This window comes from Lissotriton vulgaris, chromosome 4_1 (genome assembly GCF_964263255.1).
Source record: "Lissotriton vulgaris chromosome 4_1, aLisVul1.2, whole genome shotgun sequence".
NCBI lineage: Eukaryota > Metazoa > Chordata > Amphibia > Caudata > Salamandridae > Lissotriton > Lissotriton vulgaris.
This window is the reverse complement of record NC_141691.1, coordinates 1719555405-1719576579: the sequence shown is the minus strand read 5'-3', so window position 1 is coordinate 1719576579 and position 21175 is coordinate 1719555405. Positions and strand designations below refer to the sequence as shown.

At 41.2% G+C, this 21175-nt stretch overlaps 1 protein-coding gene across 1 annotated transcript in view; it reads left to right on the top strand.

Annotated features, from left to right (window-relative positions):
- Positions 1 to 21175, top strand: part of CDH17 (cadherin 17) — a 405204-nt gene that overhangs the window by 289661 nt on the left and 94368 nt on the right. Inside the window, exon 10 of the mRNA XM_086965999.1 lies at positions 4443 to 4667. Coding sequence (XP_086822125.1) covers positions 4443 to 4667 — 225 coding nt within the window. The remainder of the gene's footprint in view (positions 1 to 4442; positions 4668 to 21175) is intronic.

The following is a 21175-nucleotide window of genomic DNA, read 5'->3' as shown; positions in this document are numbered from 1 at the left end:
CTGTTGGAGTGTAAACACCAAAGGCTCAACCACCAGGGCAAAGAGTGCCGGGGACAAGGGGCAGCCCTGTCTAGTGCCCTTTTCGATGTCATGGACTTCCAAGAAAAGGCCCCAAGTTTTTACACGGGCCACAAGGTCAACATGGAGGAGTTTGACCCATGTGAGGTAGACCTTGTCCAACCCCATGCTCGTAATAACACTGTATATATATTACCAATGGAGAGGATCAAAGGCTTTTTCGAAGTCCACTGGGCACTAAGGCAGGCACTGGGGCAGGTTGTAGAGGGTGAGTGCAAGACGCATATAAATTGTGTAATATTTGTGGCCATACTGCAGGTCAGGACAAACGCGGATTGATTTGGGTGTATAAGGCCTTAGGCTTGGGGCAGTAGCCTGGTGACCAAGATGTTGCTAAGGATTTGATAATAGACACTTAGGATTGAGAGTGGTATATAAGAGGACATATTGTCCCCCTCTTTCCTTGGTTTCAGGAGTGTTACGAATAAGGCCTCTCGAATAGTAGGGGTAGGGGAGTGTTCTCCGGTTTCACTTGCTATTGTAGATTTTGGTTAACCTAGGGGTCAGTATATCCCCGTACATTGTATCAAACTCAATGGGCAAGCCATCTGTCAGGGGTTTCACCCTGGGCCAGGGTGTTAATAGCTCTTTGTACCTCCTGCGATCAAATATCCTCCCCCACTGATGTTGCTACCTCAGATCCCAACGTCACTGTTTAAGCATCCAAGACATAATTGAGCAATACCTGAAGGTCAATGTCGGGGAGTCCGGCACAGTAGTCCCTAAATTATATAATGATCACCCGAGCAACGTTGGATTTGGCAACAGATACGTTTAGTTGTTGGCTGTGGTATTGGTAGGCAAGCCAAGAGATTAATTGGCCTGTCTTGTCATGCTTGCTATGTGCTTTAGCGATATATTCAACCTAACTCAAGTCACTAAGACCTGGCCTCTGCGCACTGTTGCTATGGCAATTACCATAAAAAATTATACACTGTTCATGAAAATATTTTTTTCAACAATGTTGATATTCACAAAGCTTAACAAACATTTAATAAACGAACCAACAATACAATATCAGTAGCTTTTCCATCAGCTTCACTTTATGAAAAATAACAATTCTTCAAAACTTATGTACATAAACTTTTTGCAATATGAAGAGTTCAGGAATTCATTCCAATCTTTCACAGAATGCCCAATGCATTTCGGGCCTGATTGGCCCTTCTTCGGGGGGCCTTGAATTATGGAAACTATAATCCTTTGCTCTACTGGATCTTCTTGAAAAATCCTGCTCTGGATTAATCACCGAGAGAAACAGTTGATTTCTTGTTAAACTCTGAAGCTTAGTCCTCCTGATCACCTTCCACGGCAACTGCCGTATTGTTTGGCAGTTGCCAATCAGGCCCGAAATGCATTGGGCATTCTGCGAAAGATTGGAATGAATTCCTGAACTCTTCATGTTGCAAAAAGTTTATGTACATACGTTTTGAAGAATTGTTATTTTTCATAAAGTAAAGCTGATGGAAAAGCTACTGAGATTGTATTGTTGGTTCGTTTATTTAATGTTGTTAAGCTTTGTGAATAACAACATTGTTGAAAAAAATATTGTCATGAACAGTGTATAATTGTTATGGTAATTGTTATAGCAACAGTGCGCAGAGGCCAGGTCTTAGTGATGTGAGTTAGGTTGGTTAGAGAATAGGGCACGGTTCAGATAAAGTGCCACCACTACAGCATGCTTTTCACATAAGTTCGGAGATTGAGGTTTTAACTTTCGATAAAAAAGAAAGTGCTTCTCTGATTGATTGATTTCTTTTGCGATATATTGCCAACATTCGTATCCTCGCAGTCTCGCCAACATCTCCAACAGTTTCTCCTTTGTTGCCAGCCGCTGATCTTGCAGGCTTTCCCTCTCTAATTTGTCCAGGAATTGTTCATGCTGGGTTATTTCGTTCAACAAGTGAGCCCTAATCCCTGTTGTCACCACAAAGCAATGGCCTATGGTCACCACCTTAAACGCCTTCCATTCTGTTAGTTCAGAAGTGGTTGTCGCCTCGTTCTCTGAGAAGTGATCCTGGACAGTGTTCAACAAGGTGTCTTGAAATACAGGGTCTTCTAGGGTTTCTGTGTCCAGTTTCCAGGTTGGTATGGGTGGCCAGAGATTCTCCCAGAGAAGCTCCAAAAAGAATGGATTGTGGTCTGAATGCGTTTCGGCAAGGTAGTCTGAGTGCACTACCCCGTGACATATTGGCCTCTTAATAGAAATACATCCAGCCGCACAAACAGGTTATGCGTGCCTGGTTAATAGGAGCATCCTATTTCTGTGGATTATGTGCTCTGCATACATTAATTTCCATTCCTCTTTCCAACCATGGAAGGTCTTGGCCACTGCGTGCGTTGGCGAGGTAGGAAAGGGAGGGTGAGACCTGTCAAGAGATGCGTTGGCTATGCAACTGAGATCCCTCCCAACCACCCAAGGGTAATGTAGACGAGTAGACAGGTGGGGCGCGAGCAATATCAGGAAGGCTGGTGGTTCTGGGTTTAGGGTGTAGAGGTTTATTAGTGCCACATCCCTCCCCTCAAGCTTACCCCAAGCACAATGTAACACCCCACTGGATGGAGTATCTCGAGTTGTGTCGGAAGGTACCCCCGGTAGGATCCTGCTGGAAGGACAGCCTTTTCGAATCTCATTCATTTCATCTATTGTTTATCAGGTGCAGACCATGACATAATATGGCGTTTATACACCACATTAGCATGTTAGGCCCTGCAGTCCCTGAATCCGAACCAATAGTCTTTTGTTTATTTTGTCACATTTTATATTATTTTCAAGTGATACTTTAAAATAGCTGCAATTTTACCAGCTTAAAATAGCATATAAACATCTGACGCACTCAATTTTTTCAGTGCTATCACAAAGATTAACTTATTCGCCCTACTAACTCAACACATGTTTTCCTAGCAGAAGCCGTTTTAAATTTGTAGAGAAAGTAGGTCTTCCGTTAACAATAAAACAAGAAAAGCCATAAATCGTTATTAATGGAAGACTATTGGTTTGCATTGCTCTTATCAACCATAATTTTCTTGGTTTTTCAGGCTCTGCTGGAATATTTATGATGGTGCCCAAATTTCGACAAAAAGATTACCGAAAGTTTAGTGTTATAGCTTATAAACCATTAAATGGTATTTGCGCAATCATAAAAGATTATATAGAGTGAAAATGTACTTAGAAAAACAAAAAGGAATGCTCAAATTAATGCAGGTAATCAATCAGGCCGCATTTTACTCCGATCATTATTTTGCCCATTATGCAACTTTGTACAGGGAGCAGCCAGATGAATATCATAATTGGTCCTGACCTGATAGGAACAGTGCTCCCCAAAATGCAAGACCAGGTCTCTCCCCAAATCAACCCTAAAACCCCCTTGTGGGCTTTTGTTGGTGAGATACTACTTGAGGCTGGAGGCCCAGTGAGCAAGGGATCCACATTTGAGCATCCGTGTCACGCCTACAGCGCTTCGCTTAGATAAACACAAAAGCGATCGATGGAAGGCGTAGCTTTATCTCACCACATAGGAATCATTTCGGACGCATTCTAGTCTGTCATGCAGTACTAGGAAGGGTCTAGCCATGAGCAAATCAGACTTGGGCCTGCTATAATAGGAGCAGTGCTTATGTCATAGTGAAAGCCATCAAAATCCAAGTATAATCTTCTGGTTTGTCATTTTGTGTAAATATTCTCTAAGGATTTCAGCCCAACTCTGTCCTTACATCAGGATCTTTGGAATAAAACACAATGGGGCATATTAGCAAGAACCTCGTTAAAATTATCGCTGTTTTAGCGGCAGGAAACTGCCGCTAAAACGGCAATAATGAGCTTGCTAATATGCATTATAGAATTCCAATAGGAGCCCAGTTAGATGTGCAGGACATCTAACCTGGGCTTCTATTGGAATTCTACAACGCATTTTAGCAAGCCCATTATCGCTGTTTTAGAAGCAGTTTCCTGCCGCTAAAACAGTAATAATTTTAACGAGGTTCTTGCTAATATGCTCTCTGCATGAAAATGACACCCTTCGGCTTCTCATCTACACATATTGATTTAGTTACAATATTTTGGTGCATGCATTTGCCTTCTGGACATTGTCATAGTGATATGATGCTGGCCTTTTATAATATATTACACATGCACAAAGTGTAAACATTCAATTTTCTCTGTGAATCAAGTTATGTGTTTAGATTTGGAAGTAATGATTCAGAAGTCATTACTTGTAGCCTCTCCTGCATAAAGGTATCATTCGGAAACTACATGAAACCTTAATTTGTCCTCAGCCTCCTTCACAAATGGCACTCAAAGAAATGATTAACCACAAATAGTTGGTTCCTTCTATGCTGATCTAACTTGATATTTTCTTTCCCCTTAGGAGCCATCATTGGAACCCTGGTTGCTTCAGACCAGGACGGCCACGAGAACTTGCACTTCAGGGTCTTGGACCAGGTTCCTAAATATCCAGAAGATAACATGTTCAGCATCAAAGATTTCACAAGTTCCTTGCAGCTGACTAAGTCTCAGTTCCAGAAGAAAAGAGTATCTCAATACAACGTGACAGTGGAGGTGTCTGATGAAGCTGTTCCGCCAAGCAAAACAGGTTAAGAGCCTACATTTTCTATTTGTATGATAACTTGTACAGCTCTTAGGCTATTCTGGGGGATCTTCTTTTGCACTGTCACTAATGTATCTTCAAACTTTGAGAGATGTGGCCTTTGATACTGAACAGTACAATCTAAGTGCACCTCACAAAAGAGTTATACTGTGTTCAGCAAATATGTTTTACTACTTGTAATGCTATACCTCTAAGTATGTACTCAATTATCCTGACCAGGGTATGATTCAAATTGTTTAAATGTAGTGGTTTGCCCACTTTTGGCTGATTTAGTTGTCCAGAGGCCAAGCACTGCTGATGAGGTGTTGGGTTGGATATGATAGAGCGCGCAGGTCACCCGACTAACTTTGTTACCAAAATATGCACACTTGGGCCCATAAAATATTCTCATTTACACATTAATCTAGTAACCAACACACTACTACCAGCAATTCAGTTCCTTTCTGATTATTTCCGTGTACCTGACTTACCAATCCTCGACACAGGTACCTAAGATCACAATGGATCAAGGAGCTAGCTGTGGAGTAAGTAGACAACACAATACCATATACAATTTCAAATATGTTTGTACTCTTTATAATGACCACAAACTCAGGAAGTTTTGAAAACCTTTATCTAATCATCATCATCATCATATGCCATGAGCCACAGATTTACACAGATCAAACTGTCTATAACTAGAATTAGAAATATCGTATAGCTATGAATGAGAGTAAGAATCATTTAGAAACCGGCAAAATAAAGGGAAGAAGAAATAAGGAACACGCTAATTTAGAATAACAGACTTTCACAATTTCACTAAAGGCGGGTAAAGAAAGGGAACATACTAATCAAAGTAGACTTTCGAAATTCACTAACGGTTCAGAGGAAACGTAACTTATGGAATTTGATTTATCCAGATGTGCTTATTTTCTATAGGGAGGGTAAGAATGGAACAAACTATATATGCAAACGATTCAGTATTTGACTAAAGGTAGGTAAAAAGTGGAACATGCTAATAGACAATAACGCATGAAAATCTTATTTATAGAGAGAGAGAGGGGAGAAAAGGAACGTAGGCAATTATGCTTTATTCGAGACGTTAGAAAGGAAATTTAGAAAAACAAACACCCACACTGGTTTATATTTACCTAGGATAGGTTGAAGACTAACCCTGGCCATGGGTCAGTTGGAAAAGGCGGGAAAGGACCATCAAGGACTTAGGTTGGCAGTAGGCGAGCAGGTACAGCTCATGGACAGTCAGGACAGGATAACCCCAGGATTTGGATCAGGACCGGGTTCACCAAAGGGTACGACCAACACCCGCAGCTTCGGTTGCAACGCCTGTGCTACTCCCTCTCTGCAAGGAATCTGCCAATAACCCCGATTGGGTTCTAAAATCTCCCAGCAAAGTGCTTCACCAGCACTTAAGGTTCCCCAAAACCCCGATTTGGTCTGTGGAAATTCGGACAGAGTGCTCCGCAGTTCTCTGTATCAGTCACCTATAGAGTGCGTTGGGTCAGTGACAGGTCAGCTATTCGGAGAAGTCGGACAATTTCTCTAGCTAAACTTAGGCTAGTTATACTGTTTTTCGGTCAGTGTACCACCCCCCAATGTTGCGAGTGAAAGGATCCCCAAGTTCTAATTGGACAAAGGAGGAGGTCAAGTCATCACACCACCTACATTTTAGACTTTCTCAGGCTTAATATTCATTTTTTTACCCACCCCTCACATTCTCGTTTCCCATGGCATAAGATTTACAGAGTACAATAGGGTATACAGTAGTTTTCTACAATGTAACAGTTTTAGGTACAGTTCAGCTTCGTCCTTCTGGCTTACAGGTCGATTCCCAGGAGCATCTTCGGCGAGGCTGCCAGCTATCTGGGTTCCACTGCTGCATGGCTTTCTTTTCCCCCCATCACGTGACTGGTACCATACGGGCTTCCAAAATGGAGTAACACGCGCCTCCGAGGCCCAAAGAATACGATACATGAAAAGCAAGCGAAAACAATTTAGAAACACAGAATAAAAGATTACACTGTATACCATGAAATGGCTATACTATACCCCTTACTTTATAATAACTATTGCATTAAGATAAGTGCAGAACAAACAGCTTTGCAAAAGCGGCTATGCGAGCTCGGAGCATGTGAGAACATAAAGCAGCCATCTTTAGCTGTATTGCGCATGAGCAACAAATTCCCACCAAAACTGCGAGTGCGTCACATCACATGGGTATGACTGACGCATGCGCAGACTAAATTCCCGCAAAACAGCGGCCATTTTAAAGGCAAGCGTATTACGTTTTAGAAAACACATAAGCAAGCGTCTCTGGGACACCCTGTGTAGTATAAAATGTGCAATATTAGTAACACAAACAGATTGATTTAGTCTATTAAGGTTATTTGAGGTTCTTGATTACAAGCAAGTCGCTTAACGTGCGAATACTTGCTCCATCAATCCCCTCTTTGATGATATTTACTATCATCACTATTAATGGAACCAGATGCCAACTTTTCACATTTCACCCAATTCAATTTCTTCAAACTTTTTGTTCAGCCTTTTTCCTGCATCCTTATTTGGATGATAATTTTTCATTTTTTTATAAATCTGATTATTCAGCTCTTCTAATTCAAGTTCATCAACTTTCCGTTTCATTTCTCTCTTATTCACAGCATACTTTTTTTTGTGTTTACTACATTTGCAGCAAATTATTATGATAAGCACGAATAAGACTATTCCCGCTATTGGCATCAGTATTTTACTCACAAGACTTTTTCCTAGGTTAGAAAACCAACTACCTACAGAGGAGAGACCATCAGTTAGCCTCCTCCAGGCACTGTCAACCTCCAGTGGTTTGAGCTCTTTTTCCAAATTAGTTATGTTTTTCACATATTTCTTAATTTCAACACTTTTGTCAGGAATGTAAGTGCAACAATGTTGCGCTTTCAACATTCTACAGACTCCGCCCTCTTTTGCCAATAAAGTGTCAAGAGCAAGTCTATTCTGTAAAACCATAGATCTGATCGCAACCATTTCTGTATTGACCATCAGGAAACCTGCAGCAGAGTCAGTTGATAACCGATCTACTACTGTAGACAATTTGCAAATTCTGTGTGTATTCTAAGTCACTCCCACTGCAGTTATCAATGCACTAAATATATCACCTAATATTTCTCCTACACTTTTTTTTTACTACGCACTAATCCATTAGTATTTTCATTGCTTCCAGCGACTTCATTCAAATGGTATATCTTTGGGAAGACAATTCCAAAATAACAGCTTCCATACCAGTGATCCGGCAATTTGAAATAGGCTTTGTTTCCACATATATAATAAATTCCGGGAAACACAGGTTCTGACCCATTTTTGAAACCCCAACCTCCAAATACCTTGTAATTGTGTTCGCATTCACTGGAACCAATGAATATGTTATTATAATAACTAGTCTTTTCTCTGTGAAGACAAAGTTTCCCTTTCTTTTCGAAATCCAGCAACAAAGCAGGATTAGCTCCAACATTTGAGGTGCTCCCCATGTTTTCAGCCCACTTAGGAGTTTTCTGTCTTTTATCATTTGCCTTTCTTTGGAAACTTTCTCTTCTTTTCTCTGCCATATTTAGAAACATTTTCTCTTGTTCATGTAATGAACATGTTAAGTTATCTCCATGTGCTTCACCTAAATCTATTGTACCTATAGTTAGAAAGTATTCTCCCATATAACGTGTTACATCACTCTTAGTATGTACAGGATTCTGATTTCCACGTATAGGAAGTTCAGAAAAGATTACGTCTGAGTTAGAGTAATAGTACTGTAACGGTCCTCTTTTATAGAACAAACTAGCTAAAATACTACAGGAAATTCCATATGTTAGTGGTAAATGATGATAGGTCACACCTTCAGCTACTGAAGTAGGTAGCTTCAGACAGACGTAACAGTCTTCTATTTCCATTGCTTCTACGTAGTGTACTAACAAGTTTGCAAATACATTTAAATGAGTTCTGTTCTTTATTCTGTGATAATGTAGTCCTTCCTCATCTGATGTATTTAAATCCATTCCAGTTTGTCTAAGGCTAAGTGTTTTCTCAGGTCTTTCTACACTTTGTGGTGTCTCTTTCGTTTGCAGCTCTTCTGTGTCTTTTGTCACTATCTTAGTAGGGTACAAATTAGTATCTTTACTCATCATGTAAGGAATAGTAATTGTTAGTCCTATCCATAATATCAGTACAAATGCTATACTACACAAACATACTTTACCGCATGTTTTACAACAATTTCGTCTAGGTCTTCCATTCACAGTGGAATCAGACATTTTTGCTTAAAAGAAGTTTTCCAACCCCTCTTTGTAACTTTGCACAGGTTGCTTAAACAGGGCAACGTTCAGGTTGGTTCCTCTTCTTCGGTAGTCTGGTCAGCAATTAGTTCTTCATCACTTTCATCACTTATATCAAGATTCTCAAATTCCTCCAACACCAGATAAGTCCATTCAGGACTCTGATACTTATTGTTCAGTCTTTTTATTCGGGCACTTCTTCTCTTAGGCTTTGCTCCAGACTGGTCAGTTTCGCTGGAGTCTTGATTTTCCTGCTCAAGTTTTCCGTCTAAAGTCTTTAGTCTCAGTCTCAGTCTTTTGACAAATCTTGGTTCTCTATTCCTTTTCTTGAATCTTTTAACTAGCACTGTAATTTGGCTTTCTTCAAATGCTCTTTTATTTTCGTTCAGTTGTGGCACATCTGCTTCAACGTCTTCTTCTTCCATTTCTATCTGACTAGTTCCAGGTCTTATTTCGGTTTCTTCTGCCTGGTTACTAAGTTGGCCTTGTTCACGTGTATGTTGGATTTTGCTTTCGGTTGTTTCAACTTCTATTTCCTGAACACATTCGTCTAGCTCTATCTGATCCTGTTCAAGCACTTCAAACTTTTGATCTTTTTCCGCTTTAACTTCCGCCCTATTTTCTATCTGTCCCTCTTCAGCCTCAGGAGTTCTTGGAGGTGTGTCGATAACCTGTTCTGTCCCTATCTGACCTTCCTCATTATCAGATTTGGCATGTATTTCGATGATCTGATTATCTCCTTCTATTCCTGTCTCGTCCTCACTATCCCGCTCTCTATCTAAGTAGGTTTGTCTTCTGGTTCTTATTGGGTCGAATGTCAGGTCTATTACTGGGACCCAATCATCTTGACTGGTGCTCGGTTGTTCTTCTTCAGCTACTTCAAGACCAACGTTTGGAGACCCCTCAGCTGCACAACCTTCAGCCTCAGTTTCTTCGTCTTCTGTCACCTTTTTCGTATGGCTGGCATGGATCCACCGTGGCACACCCGCACACTTCACCGCTGTTGTGGTAACAAGAATCACTTGTCTTTTCTTTCCCCACTTCGGTGCAAGGCAACTCGTCCGAGTGTGTTTCTTAATTACAACCCAATCACCAGGGTTCAAATCATGGGATGGAGTTGCTGGCCTGGCGAAGGCGTCTTCCCCAATCTGGTGAGAGATAGAACGCACTTGGTCACCTAGTTGCTTGCAGTACTCTAGCACCAAATCATCAGAAATGTTTAACAGTTTGTGTCCTGGCACCCATGCTTGTCGCATTACTCTTCCCATCAGAATCTCGTGGGGGCTCAGGTCTGTCTTCCGATCCAGAATACTTCTGAGTCCCATCAAGACAAGGGGCAAAGCGTCTATCCATTGCATTCCAGTACATTCACACATTTTTCCCAATCTTGACTTGATAGTGCCATTCAGTTGTTCTACCACTCCAGAAGCCTCTGGGCGATATGCACAGTGTAGTTTTTGTGTAATTTTGAATGCTTCACAGATTTGGCCTATTATTTCGTTCTGAAAATGCCCACCTCTGTCTGATTCAATTGTGACTGGAAAACCGTACCTAGGTATCAGTTCCCTCAGTAACAATTTAGCTACAGTGATGCTATCGTTTTTTTCGTGCAGGATAAGCTTCTACCCATTTTGAAAATAGGCAAACAATGACGAGGACGTACTTCATTCCTCGACAGGGGGGTAACTGAATAAAGTCAATTTGTAATCTTATAGAAGGACCTTCTGCTTTTCCAATTTTACTTGGTAAAACTACTGTTTTCTTTCCAGGATTGAATTGTTGGCATATCAAGCACCTCTGGCAGAGTGCCTCTGCTATGTTCCTGAATCTCGAATTGAACCATGTCTGTCTAAAGACAAGGACCATTGCATCTCTTCCTAAATGTGTATCTCCATGTATCAATCTAGCCATAGGAGAAAGCAAGCTGTCTGGCAACACAGGCATACCATCAGTGTAAACAATGACACCATTCTGCAAATCTCTTAGTTCTTCCCATGTTTGGTACATCTTCAAACACCATAAGTTGGCAGCTGTTTCCGCTTCCCCCCAATTTGATATTGATCGATATTTTATGTTTTGCACAATATTGGGCCAGTTGGTCAGCATATCGATTACGTGCTGTCACATTGTCATCGCCAGATTTGTGAGCAGCACACTCGACCACTGCCAATTCTTTAGGTATCTGGATTGCTTCCAGTAGCTCTTGTACAAAATTTCCGTTTCTGATATGAGTACCTGAAGAAGTCAGGAACTCTCTTTGCAGCCCAAATTGGCAAAAGTCATGCACAACCCCATAACCATACTGGCTATCAGTGTATATGGTTATTCTCTTGCTTTTCCCAAATTTACAGGCTCTTGCCAATGCAACCAATTTGGCTACTTGTGCAGACTTAACTCCATACAAATAGGATGCTTCTACTGGACCTTCTAATGTACACACGGCATAGGCAGCGCTTAGGCCTCCATCCGCGTGTCTCAGACATGAGCCATCTACAAACAGCTCGAAATCTTCAATAGTCAGGGGCATTTCCTTGAAGTCTGGGCGTGGTTTTGTACTAAAGTCAGTCAGGTCAAGGCAATCATGCTCGACCTCTCCCTTTACTTCTGCTATGAGTGAATTTGGTAATAGGGTAGCTGGATTCAAAATATTACATCGGGAAATGGTTACATTTGCTGCACCTACTAGAATTCTCTCATACTTAGTCAGCCGACTAGGTGTGAGATACTGGGTTTTAGTTCTGGTCAGTAGGATTACAACTGCATGTGGAACATATACAGTTACAGGATGTCCCATAATGATGGATTCACTCTGTTCAAGACTCATGCAAGTTGCAGCTACTGCTTTCAGACATCCAGGTAATCCAGCAGCCACTGGATCCAAAGTGGGGGAAAAATATGCCACTGGACGTCTAGTCAAACCATGCATTTGAGTTAGGACTGAAAGTGCACAATTGTCTCACGTGTCACAAAATAGTGGAAAATCTTTCGAGTAATCAGGCATTCCTAATGCGGGAGCTGTACACAGACATTCTCGTAACCTTGAAAAAGCTGACATGCTTTCATCATCCCACTCCACTGGGTCCTTTGCTCCTTTCTTTGTCATTTCTATTAATGGTCTGGCTAGGACTGCAAATCCCACAATCCACTGTCTACAGTATCCTACAACTCCAAGGAACATTCTGATTTCCTTCTACGTATTTGGTATTTCCATGTTTAGAATTATTCTAATCCTTTCTGTGGTAACCTTCCTGATACCCCTCTCTATCTGGTGCCCCAGATATTTCACTGAAGAGGTACAGAACTGCAGTTTGTCTGGTGATACTTTATGTCCCCCTTCACCTAAATGGTTCAGTAAGGCAATAGTGTCAACGACACAGTCTTTCCGACTTTTAGATGCCACCAAGAGGTCGTCTATGTACTGGACCAGGACTGATTATCTAGGCAATACCAAAGATTCAAGGCATATTTTCAGAATTTGATTGAAAATCGAAGGACTCTCTGTGTACCCTTGAGGGACACGATTCCAGACGCAAACATGACTGTCGAATTCAAATGAGAAAAGAAATTTGCTGTCTGGATGCAATGGAATTGAAAAGAATGCGTGACATAGGTCAATGACAGTAAACCATCCAGCATTCCATGGAATTTGGTACAAGATCACTGCAGGGTTTGGCGCAATAGGACATCAAGGAACAACAATTTTATTTACCTTGCGCAGGTCCTGCACTACCCTGTACTTCCCACTAGGTTTCTTGATTCCAATTATAGGCGAATTACAAGGACTGCTCATTACCTCCTGTATGATGCCTGCTTCCAACAACCTTTTTATTTCAATAGCAACTCCTGCTTTCACTTCTGCACTCATTTTATACTGTTTAATATTTGGGTAAACTGCATCTTCTTTTATGGAAATTTTAATTGGGTCAACATTTGCCTTTAATCCTACATCTTTTCCAGTAAAATCCCATACCTCTGGTTTCACTGTCTGTTGGAGTTCTTCAGGTAAGTCTTGTATTGTCAGTCTTTTGATTTCTGAGTCAGGTCTTATTAACATTAATTTGTAAATTCCGTCTTCATCTGGGGTCTGAATCTCAACGCCTTTTGGTGTGCAAAAGATGGTACAGTTCATTTTGCACAGCAAATCTCGTCCTAGTAAGTTCACAGGACTTGAGTCACAGACAACAAACCTATGCATTTCTTTGAAATTCCCTATTTTAATCTCCATGGGTTCTGTAACTGGGGTACTAATTAATTGATTAGAAATGCCCACTACTTGGATTGCTTCTCCCGAGAGGGGTAGGTTTGGAATGTCTGCTGTTCTCACAGTAGAATGGGTAGCACCAGTGTCCAACAGAAAGGTGACGTTGTTTCCTTCAACCTTTCCTTCAATGTATGGCCCTGACTGGTCCACCGGCAAGGAGGCGCCAAGCACACACTCCTCGCCCCCCCCCCCCTCAGGCACCGTCAGAAAGGTTCATCACAGAGGAATGTGTCATTCAACAAAAATTGCGAAGTTGCTGCATTTTTATCCTCCCTTCCTTCCCAAACCTCTGCTTCCTCACTCTGTTGTGCTTTGCTCCTATAGTTTGGCCTAGGTGCACGAGGCAACTGATTCTGTTTTACCTGTTGCTGTGTCTTCTGTGGTCCCTCATTCTGTGCCTGCGGATTTAAATCATTAATTTGCACATTATCGTTCTGCACAGCCTTACACTCGTCCCTCCAGTGCCCCATCTTTCTGCACCCGTGACATGGGAACTTCTTCCTGGCCTCTTCTCGACTCATTTTTACTCTTGGTTTCCTCCACCCCCGAGATTCTGATTCTCAGTATTTGTCATTTTATTTAACTGCTGTTCTTGGTGCTCTGCTAATTTTACTTGTGCCCACATAACTTTTTCTTTTAGTTCTTTTTGTTTATTTTCCAGCTCATATTCACAATATTTGGCATATTTCAGGACTTCATCAATAGGTTTAGCTTGCCAACAGATTTTATTGTCTTTGATCCACTGAGAAATCTCAGGTCTTAACCCTAACACAAATCGATAAATGAAGTGGGTCATGTCCTTCATTTCAATGTTATCTAACCCGCTGTACGTTTTGAACACCTGTAACAGTCTTTCATAGTATGAATGTACAGTTTCATCTCTATTCTGGGTAGTTCTATCTATTTGGGTCCAAAAAGTTTCTTTTGCAGGCACCTTTCCTTTCAAGTACAATATTACCTGGTCATACTTCCTCATCACCTCCGCTGAAGGAGCTCCTGTCTTTGGGTCTCTGGCATATTCTTCACTTGGCCAATCAACAGCAATTGTACATTCTGTCCACAAATCTACGGGTATTACAATGTCAAAGAACCCATCTAAATCTTTCAGGAGGCATTTTTTAACTTTAACAAATCTCTCGACCTGTCTGTACCATTCTACAGGTTTCTCTCGTAATTCTGGGAAATCATTGGTAAATGACACAATATCTTGTCTGGACCATGGAGCATGTACATATCCTCCACCTGGCACTTCTCTCATGGGATATAATTTTTCTGCCTTTTCAGCTTCTTTTAGGACATATTCAGAAGTCACTTGTCTGGATCTACTGTCTTCATTTTTCTTTGCCCACCTGGCTTTCCATTTTTCTAAGTCTCCCCATTTCTGTAACAGATTCAGCAATTCTCTTATCTGCACCTTTTTCCCTGACACATTCATGTTTTCTAAATCTTTGTCAGAAAATTCTGCTCTGTAGGGTTTTTGCAACACTTTGTATCTGCTGACGTCTATTCCCATGTTAGCTGCTGTGTCAATTGGTTTCTCATGGAACACTCTGGTGTTTCTGGTAATACTTTTGCAAATTAATAGTAATTCTTCCTCACTAAGGGTGTTCAGCCTGTCTAGTCCCACGTTCCCAGCCATCAGTTCTTCCAATTCTATTCTTAATTTGTAAATATATAATGGTTTTGGCTGAGGATTTATTTTCTCTAATTCTCGGGTCCATCAATCTATTTCTTCCGGAGTCACTACTGTGGTACTTCGAATACCTGAAGATGACTCAATCTGGACTTCTCTTACACCAATCTGAGTGCTCTTTCTCTGTGAATTACCTTCTGCTTCCCTTATGGGCAAGTCCATTAGGGAAATTACAGACTCGCATTCACTTGCCTGATCATCAACTATGAAGGGTTCTCTTCTTGGCTGCACCACAGCTGGAGTAATAACTGGAGTCTTTGGACTAGCCTGTTTATCCCCGTAAAGAGGAACAACTGGGCCAATAGTTACTGGAATTGTCAAAGCCTCAGGACTTGTATTTAACTGGGATATCTTCTGGATGAGTTCAGTTCTCTGTTTAATTATAGCCTCGCTTTCTCGGTCCTGTAAGACCTTTTCCATGGAAATTTCATGTACTACTTGCGGAATCAATGGAGGGTAAAGATTCGGTGCAGTCGGATTTGTCATACTTAGTCCCTCACCACAGGATTACCTATAATATGGAACAGTCCGCTCGGACGTACTCGACCCCTCATTACAGGGAGGTCTAAAGAATAGATTTTTTCGTACTCAGGGACCTAGATTCCTCATTATATGGAAGTGGATTTTTCATTAATAAATACTCCAGGTATTCATCCTCAGAATCACCAGTAGTCATTAGGTGTCTGGTTTTCTCTGTCCTTTTTCCTCCTACGGGTTTGTCTACTGTTAATACTGGGAACAGTCCTTCTACCATCATGTTCTGTCTCCATTCTTTCATTCTTTTCTCTCGGGTCTCTCTCTGAGCCTTTGGATAAAATGTTGCTAACCCTTTGTCCATTCTGGGTCTGTCTCGCTCAAAAGCCTCTATTTCCCATTCTTCTAGGGCCTCATATTGCGTTAGTCTGGGTCTGGGTTGCAAATCATTCATTCGATACCTTAAATTAAACAAAATCCTACCATTAAAGGTACCTTCTAAGGGAAATGCTAAAATTCCATCATCTTTAGTGTATTCCACCCAATTTTCCAACCATACACAAGCATGATACCCTCTGTCAAACATCAAAATGAAGCGGGAGTATTTGGTGGTGGAATGATAACTCCTTCTCCAGTTCTGGTGGGCTTCTTTCTCTTAAAATACTTCTTGACTTTGTCTACTATAGTCATTTTTCTTTTGCCTCTGTACATTCCGTGCAGTCTTCGACCTTTCCACTGTTCTCTCACAAACCCTTGGTATCTAGGATCAGGTCGAGTCTCGGGATGAGTCGGATACCACATATATTTTGCAAAGACTTAAATCGTGTAAAAATACGTACTTCTGTTTACTATATTCCTCCAATGCTAGCGCGTCTTCCAATTTTCAACAACCAATCAACACTGTGGTTGCAAATAATTTCGACCAATGGGAGCGCAGCCTTTCCGTGAGACATGGTCTCACGCTCCGGCGCTCACCCCTCCTTTACAATACCAGCTCCGTTACACTCCCGCTGTATCGACCAATACCAGCGCGGCACAGAGTGACGTCAGCTCAGCACCACGACTGACTCCCTCTTTCACAAGGTAACGGACACTCTCTTTCTTTCTTAAAGTGCAAGTGCTCTATTTAATTTACAACGTATAACATTCGCCACTGTACTGGAGTGTCTAGAAGGAAAGATTTGTTTCACTGCAAGTAAACCTCTTCTGTCTACTTTTCATATACTGCGGATAGATCCCTTCTGCCTATCCTTCACACAAGCATTAGAGAACCTGCTACTTCTTTGACTCATCCACTTTTTTCGGGATATATACTAAGTCTAAAGTTTCACTAGTGAACACTTTTGCTGTCACTCAAGCTCCGATGAACCTACTACTCCTTCCGTGTGACCCTTACTAGGTTATATCACAATTGAAGTTTTGTTAGCGAACTTGTTGCTATCATTTATTCAAATATTCATACAGAAACCCTAATTAGCTCTTCCAGTTCTGCCTAACCATGCACTACTTTTCCTCGAGCCACTGACCTCACTGCGAGGTGGATTCTCCTCACCACCCGCTATTCTGCCCCCGGGGATTCCAGACAACATATAACAATCACTAACCAGTTGTTAATAGATGTATCAATATCTCAGCATTACATCGAAATTTATTTCAAAAACATTTCATAACATTTCAAAGCAATTTTCTTTTGATCAATCGATACTTTTAGCAGCAATAAAACTTTTAGCAGCAATTTTATTTTACACAGTTATCAACAAGTAACCTATCTACCTATCTTAACTAGTCCTTAACCATCCTCTCCTACCAGAAAATTACTGATAGAGCGCGCAGGTCACCCGACTAACTTTGTTACCAAAATATGCACACTTGGGCCCATCAAATATTTTCATTTACACATTAATCAGGTAACCTACACACTACTACAAGCAATTCAGTTCCTTTCTGATTATTTCTGTGTACCTGACTTACCAATCCTCGACAGAGGTACCTAAGATCACAATGGATCAAGGAGCTAGCTGTGGAGTAAGTAGACAACATAATACGATATACAATTTCAAACATGTTTGTACTCTTTATAATGACCACAAACTCAGGAAGTTTTGAAAACCTTTATCTAATCATCATCATCATCATATGCCATGAGCCACAGATTTACACAGATCAAACTGTCTATAACTAGAATTAGAAATATCGTATAGCTATGAATGAGAGTAAGAATCATTTAGAAACGGGCAAAATAAAGGGAAGGAGAAATAAGGAACACGATAATTTAGAATAACAGACTTTCACAATTTCACTAAAGGCGGGTAAAGAAAGGGAACATACTAATCAAAGTAGACTTTCGAGATTCACTAACGGTTCAGAGGAAACAAAACTTATGCAATTTGATTGATCCAGATGTGCTTATTTTCTATAGGGAGGGTAAGAATGGAACAAACTACATATGCAAACTATTCAGTATTTGACTAAAGGTAGGTAAAAAGTGGAACATGCTAATAGACAATAACACATGAAAATCTTATTTATAGAGAGAGAGGGGGAGAAAAGGAACGTAGGCAATTATGCTTTATTCGAGATGTTAGAAAGGAAATTTAGAAAAACAAACACCCACACTGGTTTATATTTACCTAGGATAGGTTGAAGACTAACCCTGGCCACGGGTCAGTTAGAAAAGGCGGGAAAGGACCCTCAAGGACAGGTTGCCAGTAGGCGAGCAGGTACAGCTCTATTAGCGCCTAACTCACTTATGTAGGAGTTTTGCAGCAGCTCGGAGTACTTGAAGCGCCGTTATAGACCCCCGGTTCTTTTGTTGTTAGGATTACAGTTAGGGGGATACGAACTGGGCAGGTCTTTAAATTTCCCTCAGACCCTTCTTCAATTGTTTGTGTTTTACAGCTCATGGACAGTCAGAACAGAATAACCCCAGGATTTGGATCAAGACCGGGTTCACCAAAGGGTACGACCAACACCCGCAGCTTCGGTTGCAACATCTGCGCTACTCCCTCTCTGCAAGGAATCTGCCAATAACCCCGATTGAGTTCTCGAATCTCCCAGAAAAGTGCTTCGCCAGTACTTAAGGTTCCCCAAAGCCCTGACTGGGTCTGTGGAAATTCGGACAGAGTGCTCCGCAGCTCTCTGTATCAGTCACCTATAGAGTGCGTTGGGTCAGTGACAGGTCAGCTATTCGGACAAGTCGGACAATTTCTCTAGCTGAAACCTAGGCTAGTTATACTGTTTTTCGGGTCAGTGTACCACCCCCAATGTTGCGAGTGAAAGGATCCCCAAGTTCTAATTGGACAAAGGAGGAGGTTAAGCCATCACACCACCTAAATTTTAGACTTTCTCAGGCTTAATATTCATTTTTGCACCCAGCCCTTACATTCTCGTTTCCCATGGCATAAGATTTACAGAGTACAATACAGCAGCAATTTCTACAATGTAACAGTTTTAGGTACAGTTCAGCTTCGTCCTGCTGGGTTACAGGTCGATTCCCAGGAGCATCTTGGGCAAGGCTGCCAGCTGTCTGGGTTCCACTGCTGCATGGCTTTCTTTTCCCCCATCATGTGACTGGTACCATACGGGCTTCCAAAATGGAGTAACAGGCGCCTCCCAGGCCCAAAGAATACGATACATGAAAAGCAAGCGAAAACAATTTAGAAACACAGAATAAAAGATTACACTGTATACCATGAAATGGCTATACTATACCCCTTACTTTATAATAACTATTGCATTAAGGTAAGTGCAGAACAAACAGCTTTGCAAAAGCGGTTATGCAAGCTCGGAGCATGTAAGAACATAAAGCAGCCATCTTTAGCTGTATTGTGCATGAGCAACAAATTCCCACCAAAACTGCGAGTGCGTCACATCACATGGGTAAGACTGACGCATGCGCAGACTAAATTCCCGCAAAACAGCGGCCATTTTAAAGGCAAGCGTATTACGTTTTAGAAAACACATAAGCAAGCGTCTCTGGGACACCCCGTGTAGTGTAAAATGTGCAATATTAGTAACACAAACAGGTTGATTTAGTCTATTAAGGTTATTTGAGGTTCTTGATTACAAGCAAGTCGCTTAACGTGCGAATACTTGATCCATCAGATACACCTCTCCATTTAATTCTAAAGCTGGCAAAGTCAAGTTAAGGGCTTAGCACTCCTTATCTTTGACAGGTTTCTACATTTAATCCTGGCATTTTTCTACCCTTTTGGTTGCTGGTTTCCACTCCCCATGCTCTGAATTTTAACAGGTGCAGTCCATCCATAACTGGGGCCATTTAGGTTTAAATCTAGCATTTAACAGGGATGGGCTTGAGGCTGTGACACCAGCAGAGGCTGCATAGAAGAAAAAGACTCATGAACATACCAGGGTTGCAACAAAATGTAATCGTTTATTTTATTTTATTTTATTGAATGCAATTTTATATAGCGCGAACATTGCACTAAGGTGTCAGAGTGCTTTACAAAAGAACTAGTTGCAATACATAAGGACTTTGGATTAGAAGAGTTACATAAGAGATACAAGCAGAGAAAAAAATGCAAAAGTACAAGGTGTAAAGTCACTCAAAGGAGAGCTATAAACAGGAAAAAATGTCACATGTACAAGTTGTAAAGTCACTCAAAGAAAGATACAAACAGATACACGACCAAGTGCTGTTGACACGTTGCCCATAGATGAAGAAAGAGCTACAAAAGAGGGTGGGGAGACAGAGAAATCTTAAGGGCATATTATCAAGAGAGCTCGATACATTATCGCCGCTTTTATCGGCAGGAAACTGCCGATAAAGCGGCGATAATGGGCTTGATAATATGCTCCATGTAATTCCAATCGAAGCTCATGTTAGATGTGAAGACATCTAACATGGGCTTCGACTGGAATTCCATAAAGCATATTATCAAGCCCATTATCGCCGCTTTATCGGCAGTTTCCTGCCGATAAAAGCGGCGATAATGTATCGAGCTTTCTTGATAATATGCCCCTTAGATCTCAATCATGAGTGGTGAGTAAAAATCTGACATCTGTCCAAACCGTTCTTTCGATGGGTGTCAGGATTATACATAGGTCAGAGAAATCCAACAGTTGAATTTTTCCTCTGATTCATTTTGACAGGTCAAATCTATTGAAATTTAGCTGGGGAAAAAGACTCTGGAAATAACAGGACATGCAGATTGTGGTGCGGTAAGCATCAAAATCTGCACATTATGATTTAAGTACCAAATTCTGCATGTTATGTACCATTGTGAGGGCAATCCTCATAATTTCCTTTATTTATTGCATGTGATAACAACCCCCAGGGTATCATTATTCATTGGATGCGATAAATACCAATACAATTATGAAGAACTCATAATTGAGGCTCATGAGTACTGGTAGATCTGTCAGCCTTATGGTGGTCTTCCGCCAAACATTTACCCTTACTCCTCCATGATTTTGTTTTATTGGCCTTAGCTCTCTGTGCGCTTCACCCCTTCTCAACAGTGCTAACGTCCATGTGTTCTCTCCTCTAAACATGGTAAAATTGGCTTACAGCCAATTGGCACATTAAATTTACCTGTAAGTTCCTAGTAAAGCGGTACAACATATACAGAGGGCTTGTTAATTAAATGCTACTAGTGGGCCTGCACCAGCTATTGCACCACCCACTTAAGTAGCCCTTTAAACAAGTCTCCAGCCTGCCAATGCAGCCTTTGTGTGCAGTTTTACACTGCCATTTGGAAATGGCAAAATAAACCTTTTGCCAGGCTCAAACCTT